Source organism: Pseudoliparis swirei, chromosome 7 (assembly GCF_029220125.1).
Source record: "Pseudoliparis swirei isolate HS2019 ecotype Mariana Trench chromosome 7, NWPU_hadal_v1, whole genome shotgun sequence".
Taxonomy (NCBI): domain Eukaryota; kingdom Metazoa; phylum Chordata; class Actinopteri; order Perciformes; family Liparidae; genus Pseudoliparis; species Pseudoliparis swirei.
In genome coordinates this window covers 12,098,299-12,109,727 of record NC_079394.1, presented here as the reverse complement: position 1 = coordinate 12,109,727, position 11,429 = coordinate 12,098,299, and the positions used below count along the sequence as shown (strand labels likewise).

Here is an 11,429-nt window from a genome sequence, read left to right as displayed (position 1 = left end):
TTATCAGTTTAGATTGTGTCAAGACATTTCAGACGTATAATCTCTCGCTGGGTGTCGGCTACATTTATTGCAGATGCGAGATTTCAGATTTAAGAACTGAGTTGAGTTTTCATCTCTCCATATTAGAAACACCGACTTTATTTGCAGCCATATCCCGACTACATTTTTTACATACAATCTTTACATTCGTCAAAATCGTCATGTTTTTTTTTTGCCTGGTGAAGTGAGTTGTTTTACAGAATGACGGGATGAGGATGGAAGAGACCCATGAAACCCTCATCCCGGTGGCCAGGCCATCTGTCTGCCTCCCAGGACGTGGATGTGGAGGTGGTACACGGACTGAGCACCGTGCTTTCCGTCGTTGATCACTGCAGAGCACAGAAAGATACCCAGAATGCACTGTGCATTTAGAGAAACATGCCTGTATTTCCTCATACTGTGTATAACTATAAACACATTTTTTTAACTTACCCACTCTGTATCCTTCATCCAGAGATTCTTGCTTTGCCACATTTTTGGCAACAATCAATAAATGTCCCAAGAGCTGAAAGTTGAAATAAAAAATTTGCTGGAAACTTGATTTTCAATGCATGTCTCCAGATTAGTCAATGATCATTTGTTTAAAAAAAAAAAATGTTGAGTGTGACTGCTCATGACTGATTTGTGGCAAATCGTTTATGTTGGACTATGTTTAGGTATTTTAATATTAATGGAATTTGCAACATCAGTACAATGTTTTGCAAAACTTTATTCTAAATGTTTGGCTGTGGTTATAACAACAAAACAAGTACTGCATGACCACTTCACTAAGTGGCCTAACATACTTTTACAAACCAGTCACACCTGTTTGTTTACTTCTGGCCCCGGGCTATATTCTAATAGTTTGGGGGAAGGGAAGTTCACAAAAGGGAAGATTTATGCAATTTATAATATTTTTTAGATTATGGTGTGCTTAACTGGGGCAATGAGGAAGTAAAGTAGGTAAGTTCTAACTTTACAGAGATGCTTTTCTGAGTTTGGTGTAATATTTTGACACCGGCCTGTGCAAAGCCCAGTGGAGGAAGTTATAGCAGCAGATGGATAGAAAGATATGTGCAACAATCATACATGGATGTCCTGTTTGGGTACACACCATCTCACCGCCTCACAACCCCTGAAGAGGATCAGCGAGTATGAGAAAATAAATGTCGAGATTTACCTCTGCATCATCATCCTTAGCCTCACTTATTCTTGGAATAGGGATCCTTGGAATAACCAGGAAGTGAACAGGGGCCTGTGGGCTGATATCCCTAAAGGCCAAACACTGGTAAAAACACACACACACACACACTTTTATAAACTGAATAATCTCTGGCACTTTAAGTGTAACAGGATCAATGAGACACCACGTGTTGAGGTGGTGAGCTTGTTTACCTTCTCATCCTCATAAATGATATCCGCAGGGATGCTTTTATCAATGACTTTGGAGAAGATGGTTGGAGCTGGGGAGCCATACTTCCTGCTGGCCTCCTCGGCCAACTTCACCTCGTCACTTTTGGTGCACAGCGGTCTCTGTGGGGCAGACAGACACATCACACACAAGAGGCAAGTCAAAGCTCGGAGCTGGAAAAACTGCTTGCACTCATACATCCAAACAACTTATGAACCAAACCTCTCGGTGGGCGTGCACCGTGCGCTCCCCACAGCCACCACCGGGGCCCGTGGGACAGGTGCTGCCAACATGCTCAGCTGTCGTTAAGGAAAATAAAACGTGAATAAAAATGAGACGGTAGCGTTTTATCTTCAGATACCTCGGCTCGACAAACATGCTGCAAACGGTTGAGGTGAGCCGCTCTGGTCCCGAATAACTGCGTCCGCAAAATCGGACGAAGATACATAACTAGCTAACCTGCTAATGTTATTTGTATTTCCGACGTAAATAATTCAGGGTTAACTCGTTTTTCGACACAACACTGCAGTCCAACACAAATATATTTGGCAGTTAAAAACGTACGGTGTTGCCTTCACGTACAGTACACCCTTGTCATGTTTACGATTTCTTCTTCTTTGGAGTTTAATGGCGGTTGACAAATAACAAATTGACGCATTACCGCCACCAACTGGCATGGAGTGGGGGTGTCTCGTACTTACGTTATTTAAAATAAAAATGAATTGAATACAAATTCAACAAAACAAACAACAAAATTAAAACAAATTTAAAAAGAAATGTATTCTTCTTGGAGCTCATATATTCTGCAAGATGGGAAATGACAAGAGAGCAGTGTTGTTCCACGTCTCTTGCCACCTAGACACATATTATTGTACTCTGCCTTTTCGTCCACCAGGGGGCGATGTCCTGGGAGACTGATAGATAACGTGTTAACGGAAGAACAAGATCGAAGGCAAGTCACACAAGAAACATGGCGGCCCGCACACGGCTGTCCTTGCTGTTCCCTAAAAATCTGCCTCCGTTTAGAAGCCAAAGGCTCGTCCACACGGAGGCTGCGTCGAAGGAGCCCGCGTATCCCCCCGTCATCGCCTCTCTCACGGCTAAAAGCAAATCTGCCCGGTTGCGACAGATTCATGAGCGGGTAAAGAAGATATGCGCCTCTCCCGTGAAGGAGAAGCTCTCCCTCATCACTCGCATCCAGCGGAAGAAATTTGTGGTTAACCCTCAGACTTTCGCACGGAACGCAGACAGATGGTACCAACACTTCACCAAGACCGCATACATCCCGGGCCTGCCGGAGAAGTTCACCCCGGGCCCGGAGAGGAAGACCGAGGGGGAGGAGAGCTCTCTGCCAGCCGCAGCTCAAACCACACTGCCGGGGCTTGATCGCGATGCGTTCGCGGACATCCGCTCCTTGGTCACTCGTGTTATTTTACAGGAGCACTGGCACCTGAAGAAAGGCAAACCTTTCCTGTACAGAAAGCAGGAGCAGATGATCGGACCTTTTCTGAGAACCCTGGTCACTGGACTCAACCACAGTTTGGCCAAATACAACCCGCTGCTCCGCCTCTCCAGTCTGGGTATGAATCACTGATCTGAGACCAGTCAAGCTGTTTAGAACCAAGCTGCTCTTCACTTTGGCACAATATAACCATACATTAAAGTTCGTTGTGCCTCTTTAAATGTACATTTGTTGTAAGATTGTGAATGTGGCTGGTTAGTTTAATAGATGGAGCCGTAGACAAGGTGTTTCCTTATGTTTACTGATCAAACATAGCATAGTTTTGATTCAACACCTCTATAATAATAATAATGCGACTTAATTGCATTTAGTTCAGAGAACATATTAACCCATGGCGTCTTTCAATTAGTCCTTCAAGAAAAAAGGTACATGACAACCACTTGCTATTTAAGTAATCAAGTCATTTATCAAATCTATTATTTAAATAAAGATCTGACCCAAAAATATGTTGGCAACTATGCAAATCCAACCAGACAGTCATTGCTTTTGATACTCAAGTTAATTATCAAGATGCATAAGTCCTACATAGTATCACGTTTCAGATCACAATAGCAGTATTGTTGTGCATTCATTCAATGATGTCATATTGTGTGTGTTTCTCCATCAGATATGGCTCCCAAGGTCAACTTTTATTGGACGAGAGGACAGAGTATCATCCAAAGGGGTCACCGAAGCGGCCGGCAAGATCAAACCAGGTTCCAGATCGATGACCAACCGCATTGTCAGATCAGAATAACTCAACAGCTGCAACAGGTGTGTGTGTGTGTGTGTGTGTGTGTGTGTGTGTGTGTGTGTGTGTGTGTGTGTGTGTGTGTGTGTGTGTGTGTGTGTGTGTGTGTGTGTGTGTGTGTGTGTGTGTGTGTGTGTGTGTGTGTGTGTGTGTGTGTGTGTGTGTGATAACAAAAGATGTTATATAATGTTACACCTCAGAGACAGAACATACCGTTCGTAGTTGCCATTTGATGTCAAACATTCATGGGATTTTTCACATTATGTTTTGATTTCTCTTAGTTCGCCCCACTGGAGGCTTCTTATGACACTGAAGTTCCAGAGATCACGTATGCTCCTAACCTGATGCCTATGTTCAAAAGTCAGTATGACAACAACATCTTTACAGGTAACAAAAGACAGCAGTAACATGGTTCCTACTTCATACTGACTATTTTGTTTTTGAAGTAGTTACAATTTTGTTTGACCGACAGCCTAAAATCCACAGATATTCAATTGCCTATAATGTATGGAAAGGAAAGCGACACATTCTAATATTTGAGAAGTTAAACCAATACAATATTTGCGTTTTGGGCTTGAAAATTTACTTTATATGCTTTTTTTTATCCTCTTGTCAATAGTGAAAGCGTTGGAGCTCGAGCCTTTTCCGGCAAAGATAGTCCATCTTAGTTGTTTACATCGAATAGATTTCATGACTTGGTATTATAAATATTTTTGAAAGTCATTTTAAACTGGGGCAAAAAGTTGTCGCTATGTTGTCGTTTTTCTTTTCCATTCATCCCTGCTCTCTCAGCTGTGCTCCGTTCACATCGGCCCTGTCCTCTCGGTCTCACCAACAGGGGCCAAGGTCCCAGACCCGGCATGCTACGGTCACACTCAGTTCCACCTGGTGCCCGACCGGTACCACAGAGACCGGATGGCTCGGAAGCAGCAGTCTGATCAGGTGGAGGTCTTCCTCAGAGCCAATGGGCTCGCCAGCCTGTTCGCCTGGACAGGAGCTCAGGCCATGTACCAGGGTGAGTTATCAACCCAGGAAAGAGACTCTTGCGCACACGGCTTATCAGACAACGTGAATAAAGTGGACAGCCGGTAGTCATACCTCCCTCGCCCCTCTGTAGGTTTCTGGGACTGCCAGGACGTCACCAGGCCTTTCGTGTCGCAGGCTGTGGTCACAGACGGAGAGTTCTTCTCCTTCTTCTGCTACCAGCTCAACACGTTGGCCCTCTCCGTGGAGTCGGACACCAACAACCCCAGGAAGAACCTCCTGTGGGGCACCGAGAGCCTGCGGCTGTACGAGAGCGTGCAGGACGGAGCGGTGGTCGGTCTGAACGACGACGTCCTCAAGCTCCTGGTTCAGTTCCTCATGAACCAGCCGTGAGAGGCAAACGCCTCGAGGGAGATTGTGTGACCTCAAGAGGAAGAGCCCAACGTGGCGGACATGAGGATGTTTGTCAGATTGTATAACATGTAATGTTAAGCATGCTCAAACTGACTGAGTATTATTAATGTGCAGACTGTAGCCTATTTATGCACAAATAAAATCACGCTTTTCAAATTGAGACTATCTAACATTAATAAGACATCTTTTCACTCATACATACACTTTCCTTTTAAAAGAGTGCTTCACTGACTTATTCACATTGCACTCCTGTAATATTGGAGTTGAGAAAAAAGGTTCCAAGTCGAGGCAGACTTAATTTCTCTCATGTGTTTCAATAAGGTCATTAGACTTCCATGTGTAAATTGGGTGGCGGCCCCCTTCTTAGTGAGCTCTGTCTCCATATCTGCGATCACAAAGACTTTGATAGTTATTTGAGGCAGGGACTTGTGTATTTTTAATTAGCATGTTTACACAGTGACAGCAGGTGCAGGATGACAACTACAGACAGTTGAAGTCATGATTAGGCTGGAAAACGACCTTTCTGACCGTCTTCTGATTTATAAACATTAAATACACACACAAGCATTTGCATATATGATGAAATAACTTGATATACAAGTTATTATACAGCGTGTGAGGCTCAACGTTACAAAGGTAAACTCACAAACTGACAGTTACTTGAGTGCTTTATTTTAACTTCAGTGCTTTATAGTTAATTAAGTGCTTTATTTTTATTTGTTTACATGGTGTAAGGCACTGCTCACAAACCACAACACATTAATAACAGAAGTAAAGAGAAGTTGAGGTTACCATAAAGCTAGAAATGCACTTCCTTTTTGAGAGCGAGGTGTGGGTGCATGTGGGGTTCAAGGCTAAAAGACTGAAAGATGAACGCGAGTGGCGGTTATTGCATTTTGTTTTCGTGAACACACGTGTGGAGAAGCTGCTGAGATGTTGATTTGAAGCTCCACATCAATCGAGATATATCAACAGCTTTGAAGAAGCTTCGCAATCTTTTAAATTTTCCGCTGTCTCGTTGAAGTTTCCTCCGGTCCAGTATTATCCCTGTGAGCCCTGATGAGGAAATAATAAATGTACATCATTAAAAACTATAACAAAAACATACATTAAACGTCTTAAGAGAGATCAGAACCATTCATTCCCATTGTACTCACATTGTATTCATTTGGTCAGTGGTTCCATTTTCTGGGAGGAAGGCAAATATATTTTTAGGAGTTAAAATACAACATGCAGTACACACAGAACACGTGAAAGTATCCGAATACTCTGTTACTACCTGGCGTGTAGTCCTTCTTGGACTGACTTCTCTCGTAGAGCAGGATGGCGGCGACCAGGACGACCACTTCGATCACGATGGCGATGAAGGGCTTCAGAGGCTCCTGGAAGCTGATGACCTTCAGCAGCGTGGAACACGTAGGAGTTCAGGTAGAAGTCACTGCATTCAAAAACTATCGAGGAGTATTGTCGGCTAAATGTACCTTCTAAAAGACGTCCCTCGTACGTTATTAGACGGTTAATACTGATGCATAAGGAGCGTTTTATGGTTGTCGCTGATTGAGGTGGAGTTAGTTTCAACAGAGTCTTTATACTTTAGTCTGCTGGGTTCTGGTCACCGTTTAAAAAAGTCACGATGAGATGATTCATGAGGTTGAGAAGAAGACAAAACTAAGTTTGCTTCACTCAAGTGTATTGGTTGGTTGGATTCTTCTCTATATTTTGAATTATTGTACATGTTTATTTGTTTGGTTTGTTCAAATTAAACCATCTGAGAAGTTTAAAGTGTCAAATGACCCCAAGTAGACGCTGTTGTTCAAGGTCCTTGACGAGGTTTTGTATCTTATAAGCTTCTTTCAGGTGGAATCTTAAAATGTAAACAGCATGTATAGCTATTGGATAAGTGAAAGTATAAATTAGGAAAACTCAAGTCAAGTAAAAGTACCTCAAAATTGTTCTTAATCACAGTAATTGAGTGAATGTACGTGGTAGCGTTCTACGTCTGACCTTCAGCTCCACGCGGCCCATCGTGGTGCTGATGGCGTACACCGCACCGCAGTAATAGAGGCCTCCGTCAGCCTCCGTCAGGTTGTGCACCACAAGTTTGGTCTTGCTCTCTTCGTTTTCGATCTCATAGCGAAGAGGCTCTGCAACCGCGGAGATCTGCTCCTGGAGCAAATATCAAAGATCGGAGGGGTCAGAGGTTATGAATGTGTTTGTGCATTTGTTATTCAGATTCACAAGCTTTCACAGTGAAAAATTAAATAAAGCTATTTTTTATTTTATTTCATCAATACATATTTAATTTGGACACACCTGTGTTTTTAGATATTTGCCACAAATAGAGCTGACCCACCTTGTCAGTACCATTTGCTTTGTACCAGTTCCAGGTGCTGGGTTTTGGTTTGGGTTCCTCCATTTTACATGTAATCACCACAGAGTCCCCCACGTAGCTGACTATTGGTTTATCCCGCACCTCACCGACCTGTGGAGCTAAAGGACCACGAGGAGAAAGACCATGAGAAAAGGGCATTGTTTATCTTGCAATGTGTACCCTTAAACGTCAGATAATCAGTGTAAATATTGATATTCATGATGCTTAACAATACAAGTGCTGGCTGTAAAATGTACCATAATACACAATATAATAATATATATACAGTATATTTTGTAAAATGTTACAATATACAGTGGGTACTTAAATGTGATATTTCAGTTTTTCATTTTTAATCAATTTCCCCAAATTACTACATTTCTGTTTTTTTTCTGTCAAGATGGGGTGCTGAGTCTACATTAATGAGAAATAAAATGTACTTTTTGGATTTTATCAAATTGCTGCAATGAAACAAAGAGTGAAGATTTTAAAGGGGTCTGAATACTTTCCGTACCCACTGTATATATATAATATAAATATATATATCTAGATCGATAAATGGATAGATAAATAGATAGATATATAGATAGATGTATACATATCGAGTCTAGAAAGGATGTGATCTGTACCAGCCAAAACAAACTCTATTTTTGCTTCACTTCCGAACACGCATGAGTAACTTCCGAGGCTTTCTTCGTTGACGATGCTGAACCTTAAAGGCAAAAACAGATTTTTTTAAACCGTTATTTTGTTAATTCGCGTATTAATGTTATTAAAAAAAGATCAGAACATAATGGCCTTTATATTCAAGTTAATTCAATCAAGTCAAAAATGTGGACGACAACTGATAAAAGCCAGTTTTGAGACATCCAATGTAAGTTATCAAGGTGCTGTAAATGAAAACATACATTTGATTTGTATAAACTATAATTATAGATGGATATTATTAACTTTTTTTGTAAATTATGATGCACACAAACATAAATAACAATTATCAGAGGACTGAGCACACAGTGGATAAAGATATACTGTATTATTTAGCCATGTATTGTTTGTAATCTGACGGATGGAATAATGAACATGTGTACTCACACTCGTTTGAGTTCATACTGATCGCCCTCCAGTTGCACTGTGACGCGACTGTTCTCCACCTCATCCCCGTCCTTCCTCCAGAACCCAGTTATGTTTGGTGCTTTGTTCTGATTACCTGTCCAGGTGCACTGCAGTGCCAGATTGACCGGATTCAACAGTTCAACTTTCTCTGTGTGACTTTCACCTGCATGAAGAGTCGAAGCACGGACACGATGGGAACATCACCTCGTGAAAATGAATAAAACACTCTCTGCCATAATACCATGATTTTAGAAGACGGCTACCTTTAAGAGAAACGCTCCGTTCATCTGTTGCCAGGGAAGTGATGGGGACCAGCGGTGGGGGCGTGGCACCAGGTGTTTCTGGCAGGAGCACAAAGAGTGAACACACACACACAAAACGTGTCACGCTGACTGATAGTATTCAAATGTGAGGGCTACACTTTATGATGGTTTTTAGAGTACACTGGTTGGTTGTTAGAGTGCACTGGTTGGTTGTTAGAGTGCACTGGTTGGCTGTTAGAGTGCACTGGTTGGTTGGTTGTTAGAGTGCACTGGTTGGCTGTTAGAGTGCACTGGTTGGTTGGTTGTTAGAGTGCACTGGTTGGTTGTTAGAGTGCACTGGTTGGCTGTTAGAGTGCACTGGTTGGTTGGTTGTTAGAGTGCACTGGTTGGTTGTTAGAGTGCACTAGTTGGTTGTTAGAGTGCACTGGTTGGTTGTTAGAGTGCACTGGTTGGTTGTTAGAGTGCACTAGTTGGTTGTTAGAGTGCGCTGGTTGGTTGTTAGAGTGCACTGGTTGGTTGTTAGAGTGCACTAGTTGGTTGTTAGAGTGCGCTGGTTGGTTGTTAGAGTGCACTAGTTGGTTGTTAGAGTGCACTGGTTGGTTGTTAGAGTGCACTAGTTGGTTGTTAGAGTGCACTGGTTGGTTGTTAGAGTACACTGGTTGGTTATTAGAGTGCACTGGTTGGTTGTTAGAGTGCACTAGTTGGTTGTTAGAGTACATTTAGAAATGTGATTATACATTTGTGACAGATTTTAAAGTATTTTAAATACTTATTTATATATAAATATATACATATATACAGGACTGTCTCAGAAAATTAGAATATTGTGATGAAGTTCTTTCTTTTCTGTAATGCAATTAAATAAACAAAAATGTCATGCATTCTGGATTCATTACAAATCAACTGAAATATTGCAAGCCTTTTATTCTGATTTATTGCTGATTATGGCTTACAGCTTAAGAAAACTCAAATATCCTATCTCTAAATATTGGAATATCATGAAAAAGTATACTAGTAGGGTATTAAACAAATCACTTGAATTGTCTAATTAACTCGAAACACCTGCAAGGGTTTCCTGAGCCTTGACAAACACTCAGCTGTTATAAATCTTTTTTTTTACTTGGTCTGAGGAAATATTACAATTTTATGAGATAGGATTTTAGAGTTTTCTTAAGCTGTAAGCCATAATCAGCAATATTAAAAGAATAAAAGGCTTGCAATATTTCAGTTGATTTGTAATGAATCCAGAATGCATGACATTTTTGTTTTTTTAATTGCATTACAGAAAATAAAGAACTTTATCACAATATTCTAATTTTCTGAGACAGTCCTGTATGTATATATAGACATATATATATTTTTTAATTATTTAATACATACTTGTTGTTTTTAATGTAGAGTCCCATGATAATGTAATCATAAATCATATATAAAATAACAATAATACAAAATGAACATTGACTATCTGCAACTAACAATTCAAAATGTAGTAGATAGTCGTACGTGATGTTGTGGCGATCCAGTGACATTTTCTCCGACTCCTTACAAGGTTACAGATCACAACTTAATGGTGAAGGTTTGAATACAACCGCACGCAGCCAAGATGAAATCCAAACATGTATTTACTTGTATCGATGTGCCTGCAGCAGACGAGAAGCAGGAGGATCTGAAAAAGGAGTCGCTTCCAGGAGTCTGCCATGATGATTATCCCTCTGTCCTCTGCGCAGGCCGGCTTCTCCCTCCTCCCTCCTCCTGCTGCATCGCCTATACACAACACCACACCACCCACCCCATCCTCCCACAGCTGCACGAGTGACGCAGCCATGCTACCACCCAGTGGCCTGTAGGTGGCTCACTCCATCCATTACTCAAGCATATCTCCATACTGGGATGCAGTGTGCTGTCCTGCTTCGCATGAGCCGAACATGCTGCAGTAAACACTCCTGGGCTCCGACGCTGAATGTTGCTCCGCGTGAATACAATGTGCTGCTGTTGTGTTGTGTTTCTGCAAGGTGACCTTTGGTGTTAGGCGACAGGATATGTATGACCTGCCAGCCAGGAGTGGAAACCCATAACTACTGCTGCTGCAGTTGGTTTGCTTTTTCATTCATTTTTCCTTTTTGAGCAGAATCCCAAACTGTTGCTTAGAAAAAATATTAATTTAAGATAATGTACTCTAGCAAGTGTGTATTACACTGCAGCAAGTAGATGTCAGAAGAGACAATTTCCCATCTACTCGAGTAACTCAGTACTTCTGCTTGTGTAGGATACAACACCCATGAGCAATATTTATAATAATACTGAGTTAAACACCCTCATTTATTGAATAATGCATTCACAGTTCTCACTCTGTCACATACCCTCCTGTATTTAAGTCTATTTGTCATCAGTTTCTTTGGTGTGCTCATAGTTTTTCTACCTCTCTCTTTTCGGTCCACATTTCTTAAGAAGTTGTTGCTCTTAGAATATAGATGTAAATACTGCATGAAAAGCAATAAAGGGTGGAACCGTTAAATTCTGTTCACGCCGTATTCTGCAGGCTTTGGCACAGACACGAAAGGAGATTAACGAATCACCACTGAGCCACAGCGTCGCCCCCAATC

General features: G+C 41.5%; 3 protein-coding genes across 6 annotated transcripts; 1 reads left to right on the top strand and 2 right to left on the bottom strand.

The window, feature by feature from the left end:
• Nucleotides 1-116: 116 nt before the first annotated feature.
• hint2 (histidine triad nucleotide binding protein 2) lies at nucleotides 117-2,271 on the bottom strand. Of its 2 annotated transcripts, none has more exons than XM_056418208.1 (5): nucleotides 1,652-2,271; nucleotides 1,414-1,551; nucleotides 1,199-1,303; nucleotides 472-544; nucleotides 117-368 (listed from the first exon to the last, which is right to left on the bottom strand). In XM_056418208.1, the coding sequence occupies exons 1-5, from the start codon at nucleotides 1,805-1,807 to the stop codon at nucleotides 277-279; spliced, it is 564 nt and encodes a 187-aa protein (XP_056274183.1). In that variant the 5' UTR covers nucleotides 1,808-2,271; the 3' UTR covers nucleotides 117-276. The 2 variants fall into 2 exon arrangements, with proteins under 2 accessions (XP_056274183.1, XP_056274184.1); XM_056418209.1 differs by having other exon boundaries at nucleotides 1,791-2,261.
• On the top strand, nucleotides 1,741-5,239 carry mrps30 (mitochondrial ribosomal protein S30). 2 transcript variants are annotated; one of them, XM_056418205.1, is made up of 6 exons: nucleotides 1,741-1,823; nucleotides 2,325-3,009; nucleotides 3,559-3,704; nucleotides 3,963-4,041; nucleotides 4,520-4,696; nucleotides 4,799-5,239. In XM_056418205.1, exons 2-6 carry the CDS (start codon nucleotides 2,400-2,402, stop codon nucleotides 5,056-5,058), a joined length of 1,272 nt encoding a protein of 423 aa, XP_056274180.1. In that variant the 5' UTR covers nucleotides 1,741-1,823; nucleotides 2,325-2,399; the 3' UTR covers nucleotides 5,059-5,239. The 2 variants fall into 2 exon arrangements, with proteins under 2 accessions (XP_056274180.1, XP_056274179.1); XM_056418204.1 differs by having other exon boundaries at nucleotides 1,743-1,823; nucleotides 3,963-4,068.
• A 92-nt stretch (nucleotides 5,240-5,331) lies between these two features.
• Nucleotides 5,332-10,535, bottom strand: emb (embigin). 2 transcript variants are annotated; one of them, XM_056418206.1, is made up of 9 exons: nucleotides 10,453-10,535; nucleotides 8,827-8,904; nucleotides 8,543-8,726; nucleotides 8,080-8,162; nucleotides 7,433-7,569; nucleotides 7,084-7,245; nucleotides 6,359-6,476; nucleotides 6,237-6,267; nucleotides 5,332-6,135 (listed from the first exon to the last, which is right to left on the bottom strand). In XM_056418206.1, exons 1-9 carry the CDS (start codon nucleotides 10,523-10,525, stop codon nucleotides 6,078-6,080), a joined length of 924 nt encoding a protein of 307 aa, XP_056274181.1. In that variant the 5' UTR covers nucleotides 10,526-10,535; the 3' UTR covers nucleotides 5,332-6,077. The 2 variants fall into 2 exon arrangements, with proteins under 2 accessions (XP_056274181.1, XP_056274182.1); XM_056418207.1 differs by having other exon boundaries at nucleotides 7,084-7,239.
• Between the last annotated feature and the right edge of the window lie 894 nt (nucleotides 10,536-11,429).